Genomic DNA, 27,918 nt, shown 5'->3' with positions numbered 1-27,918 from the left:
GGTATCAAAACAACAACAAAAAGGGATAAAATGAAGAAAGGAAAGGTTGCATTTAATACATTGAAAAATGCTTACCACATACTAAGTGCTGATAATCCACCTATGAATAAGACATAGTAATTGCCTTAAGAAGTTGAATCTCTTGAAAAAGTCATATGTAAATTGCTAATTAAGAATTGGTGACTGGTATGACAAAGAGGTGGAGTTATGAAAACTTGAAAAGAAAGATGATGATTAATGTGGATTTTAGAGAACAGATAGTTGAAGAAAGGAGGGCAAGGCTTCTTCCTGCCTTGAGAATGGCACTTCAAGAGACACAGCTGAGGCCTGGCATGCCAAATTAGGTCAAAAGAGATGACAAGCGGTTAAGCAATGTAGTGAAAAGAGCACATGGGCTTTTTTGTTTGTTTTAAGGTATGATATTTGTATGCGGAGGAAAAAAACCACATTCTACTTAAACATTCCTAGATTCCTCAGCTTGGATTCAGTCTCTAGCTATGTGACCAGTTCTCTGCACATTGGTTTCCTTGTCTATAGAATGGAGCTAAAACTGTACCTGCCTGATAATGTGATTGTGAGGACAAAATGAGCTAATATATGAAGAAAGCATTTAGACCACTGCCTGTACTATATAAGTATTAGCTCTTGTCGTGACTACCAAAATATTTCTGATGAATTTACTCTGTAGTTTATTATTTTCAGTCAGTAAGTGGCTAATTTTGTGTCATATTTAATTGCCTTCACTTTAGCCTGAGTGACAGATTTTTGTTTTTGAAGAAGTGGAGCCATGCGAGGATTAAAACATACTTGAGTGATGGTTATATAGCCTTTAATTAAGCCCAGGCAATATAAGCATTCAGAGTGTGCCCTATGCTAGGCATTACAAATGCTCTTTTTGCCCCAAGTACAGCCGTGGATCTTGGACTGTAAACACATGAAGTGGCTTTCAAAAGATTTTTAAATTACTTAAAAAGAAAACAATCCTATGTTAATCTCAAATATGATAATCAAGTAACAATCATCCAGGTGATACTGTGTTTTCATCTGTAAGAGTCAGATGCCTTCTAGAATTTTAGCAATATAGGAACTCAAGGTACCAACAAGCAGTGTATTGAAGACTTGTCTTCAGGAAAATGATTTCCCACACATTAAACTGATTATTTCATGAATGCTTTTGAATTTCATATATATTTCAAACAGCTGAATTTGTTGGTAACATTGAGCAATATTGTTAGGGAGAGAAAGTCTTGGTTTTATGATAGAGGAAAGTTAAAGCAGTTACTGATAGTTAAGAGTATTGGGGAACATGAATTTGGAGACTAGGAGTTTAACTTTTTGTTTCATCACTTACAAGCTGTGATTTGGCCAAGGCACTTAACCTCTTTAAGTTTCATGTTTGTTATTTTTTAAAATCAAGGTGATTTTGAGAGTCAAATGACACCTGAGAAAACGTTTTGACATGTAAAATATTTTATTAGCAGATAAAACATACAATATTTGGGATGAAAAATGATGGCAGGTGCCATACTATCTTGAACTCTGCAAAGTGTCAGGTTCAGGATTGCAAAGAATTTAGATTTCTTGGAGATACTGACCTTTCCCTCAAGAGGCTGACTGACTTTTGACTTGTCCAAGGTCACAAAGCTGGTTAGTGACTGCCAGAATCTAGTTCTCCTGATTCAAGTCATCTGGTCTTCCTACTACCTCACTATCATTCATCATTCATCAAAACTTTTTTATGGAGGATAAATTAAGTGCAACACGTTGTGTTAGGTACTGTGGGTGATTCTGATTCATCAGACAGAGGGCCTTCCCTCAAGGAACATAGTGGTGAGTGGGATGATAAAGCTTAACTTACAAGTGTAGTCAGAGATTGGGATAATAGGTATCAATAAACTATCATGTGACTTGGTGTGGGTCAGTGGAGACCTGATGGAAAAGGTGACAATTCAGCATTGCTCCAGAGGGCAGAATTTGTACATGAAGTCATAGAGTTTCAAGTAGGCAAGGCAGTCTAGGTCAGCAACGGCACTGTTAATCAGGCCTCAGTAAATCCTGGGGAGGTTTCATCGTTTCATAACAAGGGCTGTCTCTCATCTTTTGACTCGCACTCTTTTACTGTTTCCTCCAGAATGCTTGTCTTGGGTACATGCAACTTCCTCGGAGACTTTGCCAGCCTCCCTCCAGGGCGAGTGAAAGACGGCCTCCGGTTTCCATGGTTCCCTGTCTACCCAGTTTCTCCAGGCATCTCTATTTCACGTTCGTCCTCCCACGCCCATTCCCACGTTTCTTATCTTGAGAGAACGAGGCTAAGCGCATCAGGGTGTCTTTAGCCTGAGCACAGTGACAAGTGCGTAGTTGCCTGACAATTTGGGGAAGAGGAAGGGAAAACCCGGCACACCATCTCTTCTTCCTTTCTTCTGGCAATTGCTGCCTACTCGTCCTTCCAGATTCAGCTTGAGTGCCCGGTTCTCCACACACCGGTAGCTCTTTCTACCGCCGTCTAGGTTCTACACACACTAGGCACAGGACAAAAAGGTTGTGTCTGATTCATCCCTGTGGCCCCGGGATGGCACTGTAGTAAGCGCTCATTAAAGTCCACGGAATGAATGGAAACATCTCGACTTTAGGTGGCGCAGGGACGTCCTCGGCACCAACTCTGCCTCTCCCTGTGTAGGAAGGACCCCAGCAGCGGGAGCTGCAGCCAAAAACCTGAAGGCGGACCCGAGGGCACGAACCCCTCGAACCCCACCTCCTCCGGAGCCAAATCAAGCCCTCCGATCCGCCCACCAGGTGGCAGGGCCCCCACGAGCGCAGTCCCACCCTACACCATAACGCAACATCGCCCTAGCGCCTCACCCGGCGTCCCCTATCTGGCAGCGGCGTCCACGATTGGCCAAACGCCGCTTAGCGCCATCTCGGCATACGAGCGGTGGGCGCCCTCATTGGCCGGCGGCGGCGGCAGGCGGGGCCTGCGCGCAGGGCGGGGCGGGTCTCCTCCTTGAGCCCCGCCCCCTGGTCCCTCGCCTGGGCTGAGCCTTTGGGCCGTTGGGCGCGCGGGGTGAGTGACAAGCCTCCGGAGCTCAGCTGGTTACTCTGGTTACTAGCGCGGCGGCGCCGGGGCTTGGGATGTTGGCGAAGAGGCCATCGGGAGTCGCCTCCCTCTGAGGGAAGTTGTCTGGAGATCGCCGTTCACCTGCGGGGAAACGGAATCGCGGACTGGAAGGTTCGGGGGCTGGTGTTTCGGAGGCTGATGTGGGGAGATTTTCAACAGGGGTTGCCCTTCCCTGCGCCGGAGCCGCAGTGGTGAAGCCGAGGCCATCTTTGGTGGGAGACGGCAGCCCGAAATTTCCACCTGGGCCGCGTAGCCTGGCCGCCCGAAGGGGGGCGAGTCGTACTCCGCGCTTGCCAGCCCGGCCCGGGCATCGCGGTCTCAGGAGGCGAGGCCACCTTTCTCGCAGCGCCAAGATTTCTTTGATTTTTTTTTTACCCCTCACCGTCTTCTGAAAGGGCACCTGCTGCTGGTGAGAGAGAAAGGTTTTTCAGCACTAGGAGCCAACATCAAAATTAAAAACATCACCTGCAATAACCCCCAGGAAAAACCCATCCAGGAAACAAGAGAAAAGGAAATAAATGGATTGGCTGAAAGAGGAGAGCCCGGTCGGGTGCTGTTGGAGCAGGCGATTCTTTAATACTACTTTCTAAGTCCTGGACAACTTTCCTGTCTTCAGATACTTTTGTAGTAATAACTTTATATGATTTTGTAAATTGCTCTGATTTGAACTGCAATCCTGTTTTTACGGTATTTACTGGAGTTTGGCCGGTTTCTTGTGCTCCTTTTGGTAGCATTTCGGGGAAAACCTGTCATCATCCAAACCCTACAAGGAAAAAAAGGATCCCAACACGGACCCAGAGTCACCCAAGTAGCCTTGGAACCATGTGGACTTTTCTTGGCATTGCTACTTTCACCTATTTTTATAAGAAATGCGGAGACTCCGTCTCCTTGGCCAACAAGGAGTTCCTGCTGTGCGTGCTGGTGTTCCTCTCGCTGGGCCTGGTGCTCTCGTACCGCTGTCGCTACCGAAACGGGACCTCCCTCGGGCGCCAGCAGAGCGGGTCCCAGTTTGCCGTCTTCTCGGATATTATGTCAGCCTTGCCCTTCATTGGCTTCTTCTGGGCCAAATCCCCTCCTGGATCAGAAAATAAAGAGCAGCTTGAGTCTAGGAGAGTAGGTTGAATTCAAAATGGTCAAACAAATGAGTATCTTATTTTAAAATTAGGATTGGGGTCACTCAAATGTAAATTCTCCTTAAGGGGAAAAGGCAACAATTTAGATACAATGATACGAATTCTCAGGTTTTTTTTTTTAAGCCTTTGACTGTTTGTGGCTGCATCCTTGACACTGTTAGGGATGATTGAAAACATTTGTTTCATTTGGTTGAGCCAACCTAAATGAAATTGATTATGAATATTGATTTGATTTTGAAAGGTGAAATGAAATGTTAGAATTTCATTTTGAAGGAGGACAGAATCACTTTCTGTGATGTAAAAACAAATGTTAAGGGTAAAAATTGTGTTTGTACCTGGGAAGAAACCTGCAGGTAAAGTCTGCTGCTTGTAAGAAGTGATTGTTGGGGGAAGTGACAGAACAGTTGGAAGAGCTGGCACAGTAAAAATGCTCAGCACTTAAGTCTTGGACAAAGCAGCCTCCTCTCCCCACATTAACGGAGCTTTGAGTAAATCAGTGTAGTAATATCCTAAATCAAGTGAATAATTGGAGTAAATCAGTATAGTAATATACTAAATCAAGTGAATAATTGGCTACTGTCCAGAGTTCAGTCATGTTCCTAAATCAAAGGTTGTTTTTCACGTAATGTTTAGTATGAGAATCCCTGGGAAGACAGCAGCGAAGGGGACAATGGTAAGGGATGAGGGAGATCTTTGAGGCCACAATATATAAGGCCTGTTGGCCATGGATGTTTGGATTTTCCACAAGAGCACTGGGGGGATTTTTAAGCATGGGAGTAACAATATTTGATTTTTAGTTTTTAAAAACATTCTGGTTACTGTTTGGAGAGTGGATTGTAGGAGTACAAGAATGGAAGCAGGGATATCAGGTAAGAGAGCCCAAATAGTAGGCCAGGTGGGGATAATGATGATCTAGAGTTGGGGTGAGTGGCCTGCAAGTAATTTGCTCTTAGGGTTCTGTGTCTACATTACTTACACAAATGAGCAAGGCTTACAGAACAGAGGACTTGGTTTAGAATTTTTGCTCCATCACTTCTGGCTGTCAGACCTTTGGAAGATTGCTTAGTTTCTGTAAGAATCGGCTACCTTTTCTGTTAGATGGGGGTGGTATAAGCCTGCTGTTAGGGAATTAAATGATTTAATGTTTGCAAAATGCCTGGTTCGTAACTGTCTAATAAATAGCAGCTATTAATACTAGTCTAAAGGTAGTATACATCTGTTAGGCACATTTGAGTAGTGCTGAATTCAGTGATACGTGATGGGTGTGGGTTGGAGGAATGGAAAAGGAAGGGGAGGGAATCTTTAATTCTCAATTTGAATACTTTGGTATTGTTGTCTGAGATAACTTGGGAATTGGATTACCAGTAGTCAGTAATTGGTTTCACTTTGTGATGTCTCAGACGTTATGCTCATTTTCTAAACACCAGAGTTGGTAGGCTGTGTATTAAGTACTGAGTTCCCACTAGTGCTTCCTATTCTGACCTTCCCAGTGTGTGTGTGTGTGTGTGTGTGTGTGTGTGTGTGTGTGTGTGTGTGTTTAACAGGGAAAATTTAGGAAGAAAAACTATTAAAAAATAGCTAAGAGGAGAAAAGGGCCTTATTTTGCTCTGTGAACAGTAATTTAAGGATAATCAGCTCTGGTCATTAAGAAATACTGATGGGAAGAGTCAACTCTATTATCTTCTCTTTAAAGGACAAAAAGGTGACTTCTCTAAGAGAAATTATTAAAAATGGAGATAAAGGAAGACTGGATATTAAAATCACAGAGAATTAAAATTCTAAAAGGTTTTGGGTTTTATGTTTTAGAAAGTTAAGTCTTTTATTCAAATGGTTTTAGCTTTTTGCCTTGGGACTTATTAAAACCCTTTGAAAATGACATTTGATCTTATTTTAATCGTTAAGATCAGAGAACTCAAGAAAGACGGTTTCTTGGAATTCTGTATCTGAAATACATTCCCACTTGTGAATCCATATACCAAGAAAAAAATACTTATTGCAGTAATGAATTACTCATTGAAAAGAAAAACCCACTCTCACTGTTACTCTCAGTGGGCATAAATCTCTCAAAACAGGCCTTTTTCATGAAAAAGTCATCTTATGATCAAGTAAAGTTTTTACTGTCAGCCCAGCAAGGAATAGGTTTAATATTTATTTATACATTGGAGGACCAGATGTTCGATCAGGCCCTCTTTAGAGTATCAGAAGAAAAGGAAAGGGTAAATTAAATATATTCTTTTATGTTAAGGACTAAAATTGTGACCAGGTTGAATTCCAAAGGATAAATAGTCATTTTACTCCTTTGGAATTTTGTTGTGTTAAATAATTCCCAATTAGTAGATTAGTAGCCAGGATTTGACAGTCTTTTCATTATATAAAAGTGATTTTAGGTTAAGATAGATGTTCAGATGAAAACCTCGAAGGAGAAAATTAAGATGAATAGTGGAAGTACCTAAAAGGTGCTGAATAGTTTGCAACGTGAAGTCATATCAGAAGTTGTACATGGCTTGCATTTTGTAGATCTTCGGTATGTATTTGAAGAATTGAATAATTAATTATGGAATTTTCCCTATAATAGTCCTTAAAGCCCCTTAAAAGTATTTTTTATATTTGGCCTGGTGTGGATTTCTAAATATGTCTGTAGAACAAACAGCATTTTCTAAATATATTTAGAAAACAGAATATATTATTATAAATATATTATTATATATCATTATATAGTCTATATGTTATGTATTATATATTATTAGTAATATATTATTATATATAAATATTAAACTTACTCATTGGGATAATATTATACATTTTTCTTTAGCCAGTATTTTGTATCATTAGTTTTTATATATGACCTGTATTTAAAGATTTCATAGTTCATTTGATTTACTATTGTTTAAGGTAAAGCTTTTGCTCAAGATGCAGAAGTCCAGTATGTCTATATAGTAGTAGTATGATTTAAGGATAACACATATGGATACGTAATTCACTTTTTCTTTTTTTTAACCAGCACAAAAAAGGAGCCAGTATTTCAGAAACAGCCTTGATAAGAGCAGCAGCCTCTGCATCAACATCTTCTCAAAATGATCCAGAAGTTATCATTGTGGGACCTGGTGTCCTTGGCTCTGCTTTGGCAGCAGTCCTTTCCAGAGATGGAAGAAAGGTGACAGTAATTGAGAGAGATTTAAAAGAGCCTGACAGGTGGTTATCACGTCCTTAAAGATCTTGGACTTGAAGGTAGGTTCATATTGATCTTTAGGATTTATGAGTGCAAACAAGCACTCTGCACTGTACACTATCCTGTGATGGTAAAAATGTATTCTGTTTTCTTTATAAAAGTTACTGTACTCGTTTACCAACAAATTTCCATGAAAATGAGAGCAAAGGAGAAAAAAAGCATTTAGTAGTATGAGAAGATATGAAGTAGACTTAGTGAGATACAATGAAGTGGCTGAAAAATTGTAATAATCAAAATTAAGAACTGGAAAAATAGAATGAGGGGCATAAACTCTAGGGAAAGGTGAAGGGGACTATCATGTATAGACTGCATATTATTATGTGCCTGTTGTAGAATCTTTTATTTAAGCATCATTCATCCATTAAGCCAATGCTTTTTAAGCCCTTAACTATTTATTTAGGGTATACTTATTCACTGTCCACTTTGTGAGGTGCTGTACTGAATACCAGATTTATACTGGGGAACAAGACAGATCAACTATACTCTTGAGGATCAGAGTACAAGATATGTCTAGGCTATGAATTGAGAAAAAGCTTGCTTCGCATATGTGGTAGGTGGAATGCTGGAGTAATTATGAGCATTGATGCTGAAACTAGATTGCCTGTTTTGAATACCAGCTCAGGTGCTTAAAAAGCTGTATGACCTTGGCTAAGTTTTGAAACTCTTGTGTATTGGTTCCCTCATCTGTAAAATGGCCGTACTAAGAGTCCTTGTCTCATAGGTTGTTAATGAGAATTAAATGAATTCCTATACGCAAAGCATTCAGAACAGTGCCTGGTATGTAGTAGGCACTGTGTAAATATTTGCTATTTTATTCAAGGAACCAACAAGGACACCAGTGTAGGTAGAAAGTACTGAGTGATGGGTTACGGAGAGTGGCTTGAGATTAAGGTTGGAGAGGTAAGCAGATACCGCTTTGTACAGTTTTGTAGGTAGTAGAGTAGGAGGTGATGTGATCTAGATTATGCCTCTATAAAGTGGCTTAAACTTTTGACAGCTACTTACAGTAACAAACACATTGAACATCCTCAGTACATACATATAATATTTAAATTGGAATGAAATTTGTCTTATTTTACTTTATAAATACTTGTCATTTTACCCAAGTATACAATTCACAGGTTGAAACTCATTTCACAGTTTATCACTGATCATACCCTGCAGTTTGTAGAATGCTATTTTGAAAGAATATATGGATATGATGCGGTGAGTAGACTAAGATTGTGGCAGTGCGAGTAGCAAGAATCAAAGCAAGGAGTCTAGTGGGGACTCATTGCTAAGTTCAAACAATAGATAATGGTGGTTTGGACTAGCAAGGTAGCAGAGGATATAAAGAGAAGTGGACTGATTCATAATAAAATTAAGAGGCAGAAATGGCAAGAGTCACTGAAGAATTGGTGTGAGATAGAAGGAAGAGGGAGGTATTAAAAATGATTCCTAGGTTCTGGTTCGAACAACCAGTAGGTAGTGGTACCATTTGCTGACAGGAAGATGACCTGTTGAGGAACAGGTGTTGGAGGAAATTTGGGGAACATTGAGATCAAGTGAACATGTTAAATATATGAATCTGGAGTGCAGAGGAGAGGTTTGAGCTGGAGTTAGAAATTTCAGAGATGTCAGCATATTTGTAGCACTTAAAAGCCACAGCAATGATTAAAACCATTTAAGGAGAACATGTAGGGAGAAAAGAGAAAACAGAATAAACCAATCCAGGCTGACTTCTGAAGAAGACAGTGTACAAGCGACTTCGAAGTAGCTGGCAGAATGGCAGAAGAAAGCCACAGGGTTTGGTGTCACTTAATCCAAGAGAGGAGAATGTTTCTAGTAGGAGGAGTAGGTATGTATCAATAAAGGAAAGGACAGATGTGTCCTGGTTTGCTATTGAAAGTCAGGTAAGATGAGTATAGAAAAACAGCCATTGGATTTGGCAACTCGGAGTTTGCTTGTGACATTGAGATGTTGCAGTGGAGTTGTGGAGACAAAATCAGATTGATGTGGGTGGGAGATTTAAAAATTGGAGAATAGAAAACTACTCTTGAGGAGTTTTTCACTAATAAAAAACAGAAATAGGGCAGTAGTGAGATGTAGATGTGAGGGCAAAGGAGGTGCATTTTGATACTATAAGATGTTTGGTGACATTGAAAGTAGTGAGGCAGAATGTGATAATGCAAGAGAGGGAGGTAACTAAAGAACTGACATTCATTCATTCATTCAACAAATATTTATTAGGCATTGATCATATTATAGGTACTGTTCTAGATGCTGAGGCTACAGTGGTGAACAAAACAGAAAATAATCCCAGCCATCAGAAAGTACACATTCTAGTGGGTAGTGTGGAGGCTGATGATAAAAGGTAAAAATAAAATTAAGAATGTATGTTAATGGTTATAAGGACTTTGGAAAAAAGGGAGATAGGGAGCTATGTGATTTTAAATAATGTGGTTGGGGAAGGGAAAGCCTCTTTGAGAGATGATATTTGAGTAAAGAATGGAAGGAGGTAAGAGAGTTGCCCTTGGCATATCTGGGGCAAGAAAAAATATCACAGGGAAAAGCCTGGGGGAGGAGCAAGCCCTGCCTCTTAAAAGAGTGAGGAGAGAGAGTAGTGTTGACTGGAGTGAGAATAGTTAGAGAAAAGGTCAGGTCGATTATCAGGGCTGGATTCTAAAAGGTCTTTGTAACCTACTATATGGATTTGGCTTTGACTCCACATGGAAGCCTTTTGGAGAATTTTAAGAAGAAGAATTATTCAATGTCACATTTTAGAAGGATGATTAACAATATTCAAAGTATTCTTGTTACTGTGTAGAAAAAAGAATAGATCATAAAGTGGCAAGGTCAGAAGCAAGGAGACTTGTTAGGAGGTTATTGCAGAATCAATGAGAGTTGATGGACTGGAACAGGGTCATAGCAGTAGAGGTGTGGGAAGTGAGTACATTCTGGAAATGTATTTTAAAGGAAGAGTCAGTAGGACTTACTGATGTCAATGTTTGATATGAGAGAGAGGTGTCATAGAATTTAAATGAGACTAGAAGACATTACCAAAAGATGTCCAGGACTGAACCCTGGGGAACTCTACTATCTGGAGATCAGTGAGGTGAGCAGGAACTAGAAAAGGGGACCGAGAAGGAGCAGTCGGTGAGGAGGAAAAGCAAAAGACTACTGGGTAAGGACCCATGTGGAGAGAGTGCCTTATGAAGAAGGGAGATTCCATCTCTGTCCTTAAGGGTTTCCAAACCACCAGCTTACAAGAGATTTCCTGAGGCCAGGGTGACAAAACGCTGAGAAGGGTCGTTACCTTTCTAGTTGACCATGAGGCAACCAGAAATGCTCTCCAACTATATCCTTTAGAGATCTGGCCTCAGGAGATAACTCCAAGGTTATGGCACAAGCCTCAATGGATTGTTATATGCAGTTCGTCAAGTGTCAGAGAACCTATAAAGTATTTTAGCTAGTCCACATACCATAAATCCTTTAATATCAAGTCCTTTTAATCTTCCTTATGCTATTAATTTCCCCTCAGGTGTGAGATATGGAATATAGAAACACTTGGAATAGTTACTTTTTGGAGCATGGACTTTTCATATAATATGGACTTAATCCCTCATGGAGTGTGGGTTTTTATTAAGTGAACTGATTGTCCTTTAGTTTAAGATTAATGTCTAGAACTCTTAAAATGAATATTATAATTTAAATGCTTTATCTTTATGTATCAAAGTCTCAGTAATTAATGGGGGACTTCCTCCTCACCTCATTTTCTTTAGGATCATCTTGGCTTTACTTGGTCTTTTTGCTTTTCTGTATATAATTTATAATTAGGTTCTCAATTTCCATGAAAACTAAAAAACCCTGTCAAGATTATGACTCAAAAAATACTGAATCTATAGCTCAGTTTTGAAAAATTGACTTGAATTTCTTATTCATGAATGTGGTATACCCTGCATTCAGTTAGGTCTTTAATGTATTTAAAATTTCATAAATCCTCCATATCTTTTCTTATATTTATTCCTTGACTCTGGTTTATATTTGGGCTTTCATAAATGATACATATTTTAATATGCACTATATACTCAGTTTGAGCACAAAGTTATATTTGGATTTCTTATGGGTCATGTCCTGTGGTAGATGGCTTAATTCCATGTCATGTCTCAGGTCATTGAATTGAGTTTTTGTGATCTTTATTTTATTGACAAGAAATTTATATATGGTGTGAAGTTCCAATGTCCCTTGCATATGAGACCCTTACTTCCTTTCCAGGAGTGCCCTTTACAACTCTAGCTTTCTTGGCTTGCAGTTTTGATACCCTTATGCTGTTGCCTTTAAAACTTGCTTACTTGTTTGACTTTGAAGTTGCTTTTCATGTTTTGCATATATGGTTTTTTGTTTTTGTTTTTTCGCTTGCTTTTTAGTGGAAAGCAATTCTGTACTTTTTAATGTGGAAGAGTGTTTTCCATGTTACTTTATCTGATATATTAACCAGTAAGTAGTCAAATATCACAATTATGGAGCCCTATGATTAATGGCTAGTGATAACTGTAGTTAATGTCACTAGCTTCTAAATTATTAATATCTATTATTCTTGAAGCATGAATTTCATTGAAGTTTAGGGTACTGTCTTTCTGCCTGTTTAAATGTCCAAAGTCTGTCATATTTGATTCCATCAATAAAGTTGAGATAGAGACATGTCCCGGAAATCTTAAATTAGACCTTATTTATGTACTTAAGATAGTTTACCCAAGGCAAAATTTTATTATGCTGCTATCCTTTTTACATTTTCTGGTGTGTTCTAAATTGGTCAGTTTTAGCATATAAAGTACATCTGTAATACAGTTACAGGTTGAGAAAAACAAGCTATCTTAGTAGTTGGACAAAACATTATAGAAATACTAGATGGACTTCAAACATCTAGTATTTTTTTTGGGGGGGTGAAAGGGTTATACCCAACTTTATTTCCAGGTGGCAGGTCAGTCACTAGAATCCCACTCACTCAGAGTGAGTCTGTATGCAGCAAGCCAGTCTCTGCCTCTGGGCCCCTCTGTCCGCACAGCTGTCTTCTGGGCTTCTCTGCACAGCCGTCCCACACAGATGTCCTCTGGGCCCCTCTGTCCACATAGCCGTCCTCCGGGCCTCTCTGCACAGTCACCCCACACAGCCGTTCTCTGGACCTCTGTTCTCAGTGCTGCCACCACTCCAGCCTCTGCTCTGCTCTCCTGCAGCCTTGCAGCCCTGCCACCATGTCATGCCCAGAGCACTGGGCAGAGCTCTTTTTATGGAGTCAACAGCCATGTAGTGCCCACAGGTGTGCAGTGAGCTAGTCAACAACAGCCAGGTGAGACTCCTGGCCACAGGAACTCTCATTTTATCCACAAATGGATTGCTCCAAAATATGGGAGCTTAAAACAATATTCATTATCTTGCCGATTCTGTGGGTTAGGAACTAGGGGCCACTTAGCTGGGTGGTTCCTGGCGTGGGGTCTCTCAAGAGGTTGCAGTCAAGAAAACATCTAGTATTTTTTTTACAAACTTTACCAACATCTGAGTAAAGACTGGCAATTTACTGAGATCCAAATGGAAGATATTGCTAATTGGCAACTTTTTAGGATATTTGTGTACTTTTCCAGAAGCATTAAGATTTCAAAAATACATTAATGTCCAGTCTTCCAAATGGTCTCATAGCTTAATGAAGACAGAGACTCATTTTCAATGCCTCCTTGTCCTCTTGGTGCCTAGTAGAATTCTGGGCACATTAATGAAATCGATATTTTTGAACTGAATTGTTTTGCAGATGCAGTAGAAGGTATTGATTCCCAGGTTGTACATGGCTACATGATGGCTACATGATTCATGATCAAGAAAGCAAGTCAGAGGTTCAAATTCCTTACCCTCTATCGGAAAACAATCAAGTGCAGAGCAGAAGAGCTTTCCATCGTGGAGGATTGATCATGAGTCTTCGGAAAGCAGCCATGGCAGAGCCCAAGTAAGACTCCAGCTTCAAATATGTAATGTTAAAGAACATATTTAACCTTGGCCTTTGTCAACACACTATTATAAATTTTTGTGAGTGTTTGGGTGTAGGCTGGAATATAGATACTATGTTAAAGTAAACCATAAGTTAGAAGAATGTTAGATCTTCAGTGCCTTTGTTAAGAATATCATAAAGAAGACTGTAAAAATTATCCATGATCCTTCTCACTAGAAGTAACTAGTATGAATAATTTGGTGGATAAAGTCCGGTTGTATTTTCCAATCTGGGTATGAATTTGTGTGGGTATGTAAAATTGTCTGCATATATTTTATTTTTTAATGAATGAATGGAGATAAAAATCTGTTACTGTAAAAAATATTCTTGATGCCCACCCCGCGCCGCCGCCCCGCTCTGCAGGCCCCGCCGCCCGGCCGCCGCGCCTCGGCGTCGCGGGGGGGGAGGGGGGGGCGGAGGGCCGCGCAGCGCGGGGCGTCGCGGCGGGGCCCCCCCTTTCCGGAGAGCGAGCGGGAGCGCAGCCCGAGGAGCGTCCGCCCGCGCCTCACCTCGCGGCTCCGCATGAGGGGCGCTCGGACGTCCGGCTTCCTGTGAGGCGCCACCTGACGCGCGCCCGCCGGGCCCTGGCTGCAGCGCGACGCGCGGCGTGGGCAGCGCCGGCCGGACCCGCTCGCGCCGCCGGGACTCGCCGGGCCCACGGAGACCCCGTCCGCCCACCATGCACTTGCTGGGCTCCTTCTCCCTGGCGTGTTCCCTGCTCGCCGCTGCGCTGCTGCCAGGTCCGCGCGAGCCGCCCGCCGCCGCCGCCGCCGCCGCCTTCGAGCTGGGACCCGTCCGGACGCAGACGAGGCCAAGATTAAAGAGGACTGCTGCTCTGTAAACGTGGGAATAAATATGTGAGAATGAAACATGAAAAAAGAATTGGAACGTGATAAACATACTGAAGAAAGCAAGCAGAAGGTTATGTTCAACTAGAAGGAGAGAATTTAAAAACATGTGCACATTTACGTCTTATGTGAAAAACTGTTGTAAGAGGATGTTGTCATCTTTCCAAGCCTACTGAACTGACGAAAGACTCAGAACTTTCCATTTAAATAGCCGGTTGTGAGGAGAACAGATAGCCTCACAGTTCCTGGCAGATGCACCCCAGAACACACTGCACAGGGAATGCTGTTGAGAGAGTGGCCCAGAGATCCGAGTCATATGCAATGCCTGTCCAGCGATGAAGAACTCAGAAATCAGGGTCTACAGGAGGTAGACCTAGGAATTTATATTTTATCAAAAGGAAGTAGATATATATTTTATAACAAAAACTTCTAAAACACTGGAAAAGTAACATTTTTTAAAGCTAGCATAGACTATGATCACCAACAATGAAAATATTAATCATTATTACTATTATAAAGTTATTTCTATTGCTACTATCTATGTACACACACATACATACTATTGTGATAAGCTTATGCTTGTTAAGTATTCTTCTCCTCATCAACAACTTCATTATTATGTGTTACCAAAATACTGGGTTAGAGATGCTGACATCTCTTCCGCTGAATACCGTATTTGATCCTAAGGCCTTGAAGAAAGAGGCCTTATCTTACTGAACTCTGTACCTGCAGGCCCATTACATTTGGATGCTAAGTAGTAAAGGGAATGGAAGTTACTTTTCATTTAGAAAATGATCTTGCTTTTTCATAAGGAAATGTTAGCCATGGAGGGCTTTAGGCTTTCTAAGAAAATAGGATTCTTTCTCTTTAAAATGTGTACATGCTGCCCTGGATTCTCTGGATGCTCTGAGCACTCTGTATTTTAGCTCAAAAGCTCACTCATCACAGATTCCATTCACCATAAATTAGGTATGTTTATAAACTAGAGGCTGGCATTATACAGTTTAGTCCACTAAAATACTTATAGAACCAGTGACTTTATGACCAGAGATAATGAATTCATAGGTATGAATATCCAGGGTTAATCACTGTCAAACATTTTCAACATAAAGTGATTTTTCTTTCTTATGATGGAATTTTTTCTACATTCAGATTTTATTAGTGCCCTAACCCTGAACAGTTTTGAGTAGGTAATGACTTTGAGAATGGATAACTAAGCTTGTAAAATAGAGTAACAAAGGTTTCTTGAAACTGGCTATTTTTTTCTTTCTGGATGCCAACATTTTTGAAAATCAAAATTTTGGTAAGTGACTTAAGTACACGTAGACATTTGGAATCATCAGTCACAACCAGTATTAGTTGCACATTTGCATTGCTGTGGCATAATGAAGAATTTGTAAAGGTGACATTTACTTAGGTTGCAGAGTAAATAATTTAAAATCACTGAATAACATACTAAATGTGCATACATATTTGTAATTCAAATTAATGAAACAATAGAAAGAGAAATACAAAATAACATTCCATTACTGCTGGAAAGATCTTATAAGGATTCTCAACCCAGGGGCACTATATTATTTTTAATATATATTTATTTTTATCATTGTAACATTGCTTTACATATTTATATATATAAAATATAGAATTCATAATGACTATGTAATTCTGCATGCTCAATCTGTTCTAGTCTATTGTCATCCAAAGTCTTTCAATCACTTATCCTTATTTCATGATTCTATTGTGTAACTTTTCATTGGATATCATTTTTTTGCTGATTAAGCAGGGCATATCAAATACCTACCTACAGACACACTATTACAGATTTTGTCTCAGAAAAAATATATATATATATTCTTTTAATCATTACATTTGTAACATATCTTCAATTTTAGGAAATTAAAAAATACTACACATAATTCTAAAACTCACTAATGATGTTTTTGCTTTTTGTCATTCTAGACCTTTTTCTGTGGACATGTGTTCACAAAGCACGTGTGTCCAGTTTACAAGAGCAAACTAGAGATAAGAATTAAGGAGTTTATGATTCCTCATTTAAATTATTCAAATGTGTTCTTATAGAATTGATTTCTATTTACCTTTTAGTACAAAGTTTATTGAGGGCATTGTGCTGCAGTTATTAGAAGAAGATGATGCTGTGGTGGGAGTTCAGTACAAGGGTAAAGAAACTGGAGACATCAAGGTGCGATATATCAAATGATAGCTCTTCCTAAGAGGTTCTTTTCCTTCTTGTTCTTCTACTCCTTTAAAAAAGTAGGCTCAGCAATTTCTTATATCTCAAATGGACTGAGTTCCCTCCAAGCCCTCTGCAATAAGATGGATTTTAGATTGCAACACATTGCTATACAAATAACTTCATAAGCAAACCCCACTATATTAACAGTATTAAAACCGGACATGAGAAATATACCCTAGCAGGGAAGCAGAGGGGAACTGGAAGGTGGAAAAGGAAGGATTCACTATAAAAGAAATTATTAGGATAAAATAAACAATTATTTAAATCAGAAAGGTACAAGTAAGAGATTCTCTGGGGAAATAGCAGAATTAAATAGTTTCTAGTACAGTTTACCCTTGAACAAAATGGGCTTTAACTGCACAATATGTTTTTTATCATTTGTATTGTATATTTAATTTTGTACATAATCCATATATACAAAATTCTCTTAGCCCTAGCCACTGATTGAAAGCACTGTATGAGGTTTGAAAATTCTAGAATAAAAATATCTGGCTTGTACTTGAAATTTGTAATGAGATTCAGTTTTTCATGGTCTGTGCTTGCTTAGTAGTTGTTTATTAAAGTGTAGCTTAATCCCAGATGGTTTGAATGGTAGAGCTTTGAAGGATGGTGATCCTTAGGGATTCAGATGACGTACCTCCGAAGATTGGTCATACATTAACTTAAGCCCATAAAATAGTTTCTTCAAAGCATTATCTTCAAATAGCCTCTATAATGTTGTCTGATTATATATTTAAATTTGTTCATGCACATTTTGAAGTAACAGTCCTTTTCCTCTGTATTTCTAACCACTTAGCTGAATATGCTTTATGTTTGCTGTAGGAACTGCACGCTCCATTGACTGTTGTTGCAGATGGACTTTTTTCCAAGTTCAGGAAAAACCTGACCTCCAATAAAGTTTCTGTTTTATCTCATTTTATTGGCTTTCTTATGAAGGTACTGTACGAATGTAATTGTAGAAAAATAAAGGCAACTTGAAATTTGAAAATTATTAAAATATTTTATTTTTTCCCTAGAATGCACCACAATTTAAGGCAAATCATGCTGAACTTATTTTAGCTAACCCAAGCCCAGTTCTCATCTACCAGATTTCATCTAATGAAACTCGAGTACTTGTTGACATTCAAGGAGAAATGCCAAGGAATTTAAGAGAATACATGGTTGAAAAAATTTACCCACAATTACCTGGTAAGAAATAAGATTTCATTTCCCATTGTAATCTACAGTCTGAAAGCAAATTTCACAAAAGGTTCTCCATCTCCAGTTTTCACTAAAGCTGTGTCTAAATTGGGCCAAAGGTAAGGATGGCACATGAAAAAATGTATCTAGTCAGTCAGGCACATAAAATTGCAAAGTTAAAAAAAAGTTTCAATCTATTCATATTAACAAAGCATAGTTTTTAGAATACTAATATTGGCAAATATGGTACTTTTTAAGGTAGTCTGAAGAGCAACCTGAAGTCTTATGTTTAATTACTTTTGTGCTTAGCTTTTGTAGAAATGCTAGCTACCACTTATTGAATGTCTACTATTTAAGAAAACACAATTTCATGTAATCTACCAACCACCCTCTGAGGTAGGCATTATCATTACCCCCATTTTACACATAAGGGAACTAAGATTTGGAGAGGTTACTTGGCTTCTCCAAGAACAAACTATTAGGAAGTGGCACAGCCAAGTTTGAAACCAGGTCTGCCTGGCTAATACATCCTTGCCCTCGGAACATGAAAGCTATAAGGAGTCTTTAAGATGATTTTTAGTTTTGAGTTGAATACAGAAAGGCTTCATGAGATTGCAGACACAAAAATTATATTCTGATTTTTTTTTTTTGAGAATGGGAAGATACAGGTAAGAAAAGAATGTAAAAAATTATTAAGAATATTGGAAAAATTGAAGGGAAGTCCTGCTTGCTAATTATATGATTATAGTAATATAGTAATAGGAAACAATCCTTGGTATAAGTGAATTTTTAAAAAATGTTCTTTTTTCAAGTTTTTTTTAACTAAGCAAAAGCACTCTTTTATAACAGTATTAACAGAAATGAAGGTATAGATGGATCAATTTAGATTTTTAATAATGACATTTTCAACATTTCAATACATCATCACTCAGTTAAGACATTTTTGAAGATTTCAGATGGAAAAATGAGTTAGGCATATTTAGGAAAAGGATAGTCAGTATCATGATATTCTTAGCATTTTTTTTTCTTTTACTGTAGATTGTTTTTTCCAATTCAGAGGTTGATTGGAGCAGACTGCCCTAAGATCATGGAAGGAAAAACCATTTACAGGTTTATGTTAATATTAGATTATTGAAATTCTACTCCTTAAGGAATAGAATAATTTCAGTACTAGGCATTCTGTTCCTGTATTCCCAGATTACAATGAGAACTATATGAAAAGAAAGTTCATTTTCTATACAAGTAGAAGCACAAAACTTTAAAACTGGGAAGTATCTTAGAGATGAGCTAATCCAATCCATTCATTTTATAGATGAAGAAATTGAAGCTCAGGTAGAGCTCTCTACATCTTATCCTTTTTCTACTGTACATACCCTCCTGCTGTTTCTGAATTGGTAGTATATTTAATCTGTTACTGCCAGAATATGGTGGTGACCATAAATTGTTAAATATGACACCTATCAGTTAACATTTGGAGGGGCAGGTGGTTTTTCTCCTTGTCCCATTTCATCTAAATTTGCTTCACTCTTTCTCTAGTTTTTTGTTCATTCAACTGAATATATATTGATTTACATTAGTTTTGTCTTAGATTCCTTTTTCTTCAGCATGAATAACTAGGTACATAGTGAACAATTTGTTATTGAAATAATTAGTTTTTGATTTGTCACCAAGGATATATGTAACAACCATAACAGACATATAGCAGGTATTTGTTTATACTTGATAAGAAAATGTGATAATTTGATATTGAAATGTTAAGCCATTTATATGGTGGGGTGGGCTTTCTTGCAGATCACCTGAAAGAACCATTCCTAGAAGCCACTCAGGATTCTCGTTTGAGAGCTATGCCAGCAAGCTTCCTTCCTTCTTCACCAGTAAACAAACGAGGTATTCTTTTATTGGACTGATTTTATAAAAGATATTCCAAATACTCAATTTCAGTATTCCAAATGCCATATGTGATTATACTGCTGGGAATAACTTGTGGGACAGAGAATTGGTTACTGTGGATTAATATGTTACTAATAATCAAGATTAATTTTATGATATCTTTATTAATTAATATTGAGTGTATATAAGTCACTGTGCTAGCTATTGAGGCTACAACAGTTACATACAGTCTAGAGAACGCAGTTTTCTAGTGAAGGATATAGACAGGTAATTTCAGAACACCGTTGATAAATGCTGTAATGATAGAAGCCTGCTCTCGGAACCACTGATTCACTGTGAAGGGAGCTGCAAGGCAGGGAGGGGAGTTTGTGACCTGGGAAGGGTGGTTAGGGAAGATACTGCTCAGGGAGTGAAGCTGGAGTTGGGGCCTGAGGGACGAGTGGGAGTTCATGAGTTGCGCAGTGAGATGAGGGACTTCTGAGTACGTGGGATAGTATCCACAAAGGCCAGGAGGACTGAGGAATGGTGGCACTTCAGTGAACTCAGGTTGCCCATGGCTGGAGCAAAGGATAGGTGTCAGAGTGGAAGAAAGGTAAGATACTGAAAGCTTAGTTTTAATACTATAGACGATGGAAAGCCACTGAAAAGGTTTTTTTAGAAGCCATTTAAAAGTTTTATAACTCAATAAAATTACTTTAGTGAGATATAATTCACAAATTATATAGTTTACCCATTTAAAGTGTACAGTTCATTAGTTTCCAGTATGTTCACAGGTATTTACAACCATTACCACAGTCAATTTTAGAACATTTTTATCACCCCAAGAAGAAATCCTGTACCCATGAGCAGCCTTCCTCATTTCCTTCTAACCCCCAGCCCTAGTCAACCACTCATCTGCTTTTTGTCTCTTTAGATTTGCCTATTCTGGACATTTCCTATAAATGAAATCATATAATATATGATCCTTTCTAAGTGGCTTTTTTGAGGTTCATCCATGTTGTAACATGAATTAGTCCTCCATTTGCTTTCTTTCTTTCTTTTTTTTTAAAGAAGTTGCATTATATTTAAAAATCACTGTCAGTTTACTGGGATTTAATAAAAAATACAACTCTTTTACAATAAAGAGCATTTAGATCTCACACTTGTCCAGAAAATATTTTTTCATTATTAAAAAGAAAATTATGTAAACGTTTTTCTTCTGGTATTTGTTTCAAACATTTAACAATGTTTTCTTACAGCACAAAAATAAGCAACATGCAAACTCTTAAGAACTTAAGGTTCTTTGAAAGAGAATACAGTATGTAATCAAAGCATAGTCAGAGCTCAAGTCTGAACTTAGCCAACAAAGGCAGATGATCTGAAGAGTTATTTTCATTAGGAAGTCCATTAACAGTCCATAAGTCCTGTTCTGTAAGAAGTGACAGTCTAGCTAGCAACATCTTCCTTTCCAGCAGAATAGAAAATATAATCCACAGTTATGGCACTTCGGGAATGACAGGTAGTCACTTCTGGAATTCCAGTATCAGGAAAATAATGGGAATAAACAGACGACAAGCTGAAATGGTGCTGTAAATTTGAAGATAATTTTTCAGTTGTCACCAAGACCTCCGCTTTGTCCAGCTCTGTTTGCGTCAAATCACTGTCTGTCTTTTCTACTTTTGGTAACTGCTGTACCTCATACACACAGTTCTGTGAGATACCTAGGTTTGGGGGCCAAATTGGAATAGATAAAATTCTTTGTCCCCGTGAAGACTGTTCCTGGCCAGATACCTTTCCTATGGCAAGTCCTTCATAGTTCAATTTTCCTTCCTTTATGAAACTATAGAGTGGAGAACCAGGAACAGAATTAAAGTCACCACACATAACAATAGGGCAGAAGCCACCATCTTTCTGATGGGCAGCACTGGAAATCTCTGCTAGCAGCACTGCCAACTGCGTCAGCTTAATATCACCTCGCCTTGGGTTATACAAGAGATGTGTGTTAGCTACACAGATCACAGGAGACGCAGCACTAGGAACTTTGGGCTGCAAGAGCAACACTAATCCAACATTGTTTCTGTCCAACAGAGGAACATTAGGGCGGTAGAATTCCACTGGGTTCACTGATAAGAGTGAAAATTTGGAATGTTTGAAGCAAATGGCATAACCATCCGGTTTCCTTCCCGTCCGCATCTTGTATTCACAGTGATAACCCAATGATTCCAAACTTAGCCTGATTTCTGTTCCATAATGATCTTGAACTTCTTGCAAACAAAGTACATCTGCATCAAAGTGTTTAATTTCTTTCAAAATATTGGGAAACCTGAAACTCCAGTGTAATACTGGCCACTTGCAGTGTCTATAGAGGTGTGAATTGTCTTCCAGTAAATCCTGTAATAGTATGTTATAGGACATCATGGAAAAGTCAAACTTGTCACTGTCTTCACATTTGGGGTCAACATTTTTGTCTCCTAGGATCGTCGTTTTTTCTTTATTATGGTTACGTATGTATTCCCAATGTCGTTCTATTGCGCCTTGGTGTTTTCTTCTTTTTGACGAAGGTTCATCTCCCTCAGAGTGCATGCCGTAATTAGAGAGATGAATCAAAGATGTCTGGCTCAGGTTGTCAGGTCTCCAGTTCCAGTATGGAAACTGAGTTCTAGACTCAAACAGACAAGGTGGTCTCCAATTTAGTGAAAAATGCCTACTGCTGAAGTACGGGTAAGGAGCACGGGAATAATATCCAGGCCACCTCATACAACTAGAAATATGTCTGTTCCAGCAACACCTTTGCAGATTCTCCCACGGTGCAGTCCAGTCTCTGCCCAGATTCTTCTGGTGATGGGGTAACATGGGGTATAAACAACAAACCCCGGGCGCGGGCGCAGCGCGCGCGCCCCTCGCGTCAGGCCCCCCGGGATCCACTGCGGACGGGCGGTCTCCCCGCGGACTCAGTTCCCGGAGGATGCGCGGGCCCGGGGAGGAGGCCAGGGACCGGGAGGCACAGGCTGGCTTGGAGGTCGGGTTGGCGGAAGTGGCCCGGGGCTCCGAGGCCAAGCCTGGTCGAGCAGGCACGAGCCCTGCCGGCGGCCGATACGCACGCGCCAAGGCCCGGACCTCCCGCCGGCTGGCGCCGGGTTTACCTATAAATCCTTCAGGGTCTCCGGAGGCTGGTCCCGGCGGCACCTGCGCCCTGACCCTCTTTCTCCTCCTTCCTCCCCGGACCCAGCCCGCCCCGCCCCCCGGCCTTTCATTTGCTTTTATAAGCAAATAATATTCCATGTGTGAATATACTTTGTTTTGATTATCCATTCATCAGATGATAAACATTTGGGTTGTTTCCAATTATAGTTATGAACAATGCTGCTGTGAATATCTGTGTACAAGTTTTTGTGGACATATATTTTCATTTTTCATGGTGTATACTTGGGAGTAGAATTTTTGGGTTATATGTTGACACTGTTTACCTCTTTGAGGAACTGCTAAACTGTTTTCCAAAGTGGCTGCCCATTTTGCATTCCTATTAGTAATATATGAGGGTTCTAATTTCTTTACATCTTTCACAACACTTGTTATCTGTCTTTTTGCTCATAACCATCTTAGTAAGTATGAAGTGATATCTCTTTGTGGTTTTGATTTGCATTTATCTGATGGGTAATGATTTTGAACATCTTTTCATGTGTTTATTGGCCACTTATGTAAATGTCCTTTCAGACTTTGCACATTTTTTTAACTGGACAAATTTGGAAGTTTTTATTGTTGAGTTCTAAGAGTTCCTTATATATTCTAGAAATAAGTCCCTTATTAGATATATGATGTATAAAACTTTTCTCTCATTCCATGGACTGTCTTTTCACTTCTTGATGTTTTTAACTTTCATGAGGTCCAGTTTTGATTTGTTTTTCTTGCCACTCATGCTTTTGATGCTATTATCTATAAAGGCTTTGCCTAACCCAAGGTCATAAAGATTGATTCCTATGAAGACTTCTATAGTTTTAGCTATTACATTTAGGTGTTTGATCCATTTTGGGTTAAGTTTTGTGTATGGTGTGAAGAAGGGGTCCAGGGTTGTCCCAGCACCACTGGTTGAAAAGACTGTTCTTTCCCCTTTGGAGTTCCTTGGCGCTCTTGTCAAAATTCAGTTGACTATAAATGTAAGTTTCTTTCAACAACATTCCATAGTTTTCAGAGTGTTTTACATTTCTTTTGTTAAATTTACTCCCAAGTATTTCACTCCTTTTGATACTACTGTAAATGAACTTGTTTTCTTAATTTCAAGATGCTTCATTGCTAGTGTATAGACATAAAACTGATTTTCACATATGTATCTTGTATCTCAAAATCTTGCAGAACTCATTTGTTCTAATAGTTCATTGAAAAGTTTAAAACATGATAGTGTCATGGTAAGATTTTTATTTTAGAGATAATTACTCTGATATGTTGTGGAGGGTCATTTGGGTGAAAGTTCATTCAGACTAAAGCTAATAGTAAGACTATTTAATTACTCCCTATCAGTGATAATGAAAGGCCTAAACTAGGATGTGGCAATAAAAATGGAAGGTAGGGAATGGATTTGGGAAATATCTAGGATGTAGAATGCATGAAACTCCATGACTAACTGGATAATAGAGTAAGGGAGAGTGAAGCCTCTTAGTGGATTCCAAGTTTCAAGCTTAGATAATTCAGCCAGCTATTTGCTGCTACTGGAAAGAAAGGAAAAAGAATGTAAGTTTAGGGAAGTGTGGGGAGAAGTGGTGAGTTCACTTTTGGACATACTGGGCATGAAGTGTGCCGGTAGGGCATTTGGAGGTGTCGTGTGGAGGGAGCACCATTAAAAACCTGAGTGTGGAGCTTCAAAGAGAGGTCTGAATGGGAGCTGTCGATATGCTATAGTTACTGAACTTAAACAGATTGTAATTTGCTGTGTAAAAACAAGCATAATGAACTCTCAGTCATGTCAATAAACCATATGCAAAGGGGAATGAAGCCAATGCCAAAACAATATTAACAACCTGCTGTGGGAGCATATCCCAGTTGGAGGGATGAGGACTGTTCCATGGAGAAGGAGGAATAAAAGCTGGTTATAATTTATGGTTTTTTAGTGAAGATATTAAAGTAATATGTAAAAAATTGAATTAAATTTAGAAGCTACCTTTTTGTAAATTAATACATATTAACATATTCCATAGTTATGAATGTAGTATATTGTGACATTACAGAACAAAATTATCCATAATTTTACCACCTCAGCACTGTTATTATTGTTGTCTTAATTTCTCTCACAGACAAAATTATTAAGTGCTTTTTAAAATCTAAGTCCTAGGTCTAACCAGTCTGACAACAGACTGGGAATCTTAGTGTCAGGCAGCTCAATCTGGAGGTGCACCTTGAGTCAAACTGGGAGCTTCCTTCTTCTGCTTTGACTCAAGGGTAAGATTTCAGATAAGATTCAGTCCAGGTTTACATTCTCCTAAATTAACTTCTGATGGATTTGGAATATCTGTGTATTGGTTTTTTTCAGTTTGAAGTATAACCTTTGAAGTGAAATGTTAGAGATCTTTTGATTTGCTTTTTTTCTTTCGAAGACTTGCTTTTTATGCCTGGCTGCCTATAGGTACTTTTTTGTCATGAAAGGCCTTATGAACAAACATTTTGACTTTGACTTCCCCTTTGATTCAAGTGTGAGTTTCATAAGGGTGGGAAACATGCTCTTGTTCTCACTGTATTCCCACTGTCTGGCGCATGGTAGGTACACAGGAACTATTAACTGAGCCAACCCTTGGAAGTTTTGCCTCAGTAAACTTATCATTTGTTCCTTTGTGTTTTCACACTCTAATTGTCTAGCTCTCATTCCTAACGTTTGTAAATTAGTAGAGCAGCTTCTGCCTTAAGGGATGCACTCAGATGGCGCCCTGACCCAGATATTCTCTTTACAGGGGTTCTTCTTTTGGGAGATGCCTACTTGAGGCACCCTCTTACAGGGGGCGGGATGACTGTTGTCTTTAAAGACATTAAGCTGTGGAGAAACATGCTAACTGGTATTCCTGACCTTTATAATGATGCCGCTGTTTTCCAGGTAAGATACTAAATTTACTCTTTGGCAAAAATGTCTCAAAACAGATTTCTTTCTGGAGCTTCAGAGGAATGGGACTTTGCTGGAGGAAAGTACCTAGGAGTCTGATCCTTAGTAATGCTTCTTAGGCAGTCTGTTGAGGCTTACAGACCCTAACTTGCTACTGGTGAATCTCACAGATCTTCTCAATTTCTGTATTTGGGTATTATATAACATTGGCTTGCATGGCTCGCTTTGCCCATAGTGATTGTGAATTTAGTTTCAGAGTCATAATTCATTGCTCTGGAAATGTGTGTGTGTGTGTGTGTGTAAATGCTGAACATAAGGCATAGGATAAATAACAGTTTAAGGGGATTATAAACAGCAGTTTGTTCTTTTTTTCCTCCGTTACCATATAATAAGTGATCTTTTTCTTTTTTGGCCAGAAAATCATTCTATTGGGCAAGAAAAATGTCTCATTCCTTTGTTGTGAATATCCTTGCTCAGGCTCTTTATGAATCATTTTCTGCTCCAGATGTTAAGTGTAGATATTTTTTAATGAACATTACTGAATTGCAATTTTTTAGCACAGGAAGGGAACTTAATTTTAAAAAGTTAGTGATTAGGTCAAATAGAAATGTTTCCTGAGTTTGGAGACTCCCAAGTTCATAGTCCTTTTAACTCCATCCTTGAGTAAGATTTTTAGCTTCTAATCATCATATATCCACTACTTTGTGTGGAAAGCTGTTGTCTTCTCTTGGACAACCTTAATAACAATACCTCAATAATTCACTGTTATTAATTCCTCTGGTCCCAATCAGACCATACATATCCCCAAATGCATAAGGTTGTGATAGATCGATCTTTCTGGCCATGAATTGAAATATAATACCATTGTTAATATTTCTTTCTGATACTAGTTTCAATTTCTTTTCAAAGTAGTATTTTATAAATGAACGTGAAGCTTACATTTTATAAAATTACCATGCACAAGAAGCAGAATGCATCCACCTTTTAGTCATTTGAATATTCTCATGCTTTTGTTTTTGTTAACATATTGTAGTGAGTTGATAATCGATCTGTGTATTAAGGAGAACATGACTTAGCAGAAGCAGTGTTAGAGATGGAGAAAAAGACAACTACAGCAGCATACAAATTAGTTAATGGTAGGCTAATGAAGCTAGACCTTTAGGTTTCCAAGAAAACATGTAACTCAAATCCCATTACTTCATATATCTACAACAAAGCTATTTCTATGACCCAGATGAGGCCCTAGTGATCCACCCTTTGGTGATCTGATTACAAAGGATGATATGGTACAAATGCCTTCTGTAACCTCCATAACCATCATTCTTGCTAAAAAACAACTCATTGATTGTGATTTGCCAGTCACTCCTTCCTTGCTACTTGGAATGGAAGTTAAAATGGCTGGTTGGGGAAGTAAAAAGAAAACTAAGTTTTTAGTCTTTCTAAGCTCTTCTTCCTAAGCTTTTGTAAGCTCTTGAGTGTCTTACATTATGAATTTGAATCTGCCAACAAAACAACATAAAGAAAATAATGAGAGTTAGAGGAGGGAAGAGCTTTATTGGAATAAAAGTTTGCCTAGCGCATCCTCTTTTTTTCTGTTGTAAATATAAATGTAGGCGTACCTGAAAAGAACATTAATGCTTAACTATTAAAAAGGTTACTGATCGATCATGCTATGTTGTGAGGGTTTAATGAATTACTTTGAAAAGTCTAAAACACTATACCAATAAAAGGCATTATTATTATTTCAGAGATACAAGCTGGGCATTTGAGTGATTGGGAATTTGGTTTCTAGAATTGTATTTTTATAACAAAAAGTTTACAAAATATTTTGCATCATTTAATGAATTTACAATATAATCAAGGAAATAGCTTTTAAACAACTTCCAGGACCGTCCTGAGAGACTTTTGGAAAGGGTATATATAGCATAGTACTACACCACTTCTAAAGTGGAAACTCTTGGACTAAGATTGGACTTAATTTGTTTTTGAAGTTACTTGTACATAAACATGTAAATACATACTTTGATTTGCAAATTAAAATGAAGGGCAAAGGAAAATAACTGTTTAAAGGAAATGACTGTTACCATAAATTAGTGCTAATACCGAGAACCTGCAGTTTATCTTTTGAAATTCAGTAGTTGAGATGAGTCACTGTGGGTGGGTCACTTCAATAAAATGAAGAATGGACTCTCA

The 27,918-nt window shown here is 38.8% G+C and overlaps 1 protein-coding gene, 1 long non-coding RNA gene and 1 pseudogene across 2 annotated transcripts; 1 reads left to right on the top strand and 2 right to left on the bottom strand.

The window, feature by feature from the left end:
- Positions 1 to 812: 812 nt before the first annotated feature.
- Positions 813 to 14,462, bottom strand: LOC118911260 (uncharacterized). The gene is made up of 4 exons (XR_008997393.1): positions 14,003 to 14,462; positions 13,357 to 13,463; positions 2,860 to 4,190; positions 813 to 2,669 (listed from the first exon to the last, which is right to left on the bottom strand). It is a non-coding gene; the product is annotated as an uncharacterized LOC118911260 (long non-coding RNA).
- On the top strand, positions 3,938 to 27,918 carry LOC118911259 (squalene monooxygenase-like; annotated as a pseudogene).
- Positions 20,615 to 22,762, bottom strand: LOC118911256 (protein angel homolog 2-like). Its single transcript, XM_036883092.2, is given in 2 exon segments — positions 20,615 to 21,101; positions 21,103 to 22,762. Coding segments are annotated over 2 exon segments (1,515 nt in total). The 5' UTR covers positions 22,497 to 22,762; the 3' UTR covers positions 20,615 to 20,980.

Source organism: Manis pentadactyla, chromosome 4, assembly GCF_030020395.1.
Source record: "Manis pentadactyla isolate mManPen7 chromosome 4, mManPen7.hap1, whole genome shotgun sequence".
Lineage (NCBI taxonomy): Eukaryota > Metazoa > Chordata > Mammalia > Pholidota > Manidae > Manis > Manis pentadactyla.
The sequence above is the reverse complement of the archived record's forward strand: the minus strand, read 5'-3'. Positions and strand labels throughout refer to the sequence as shown.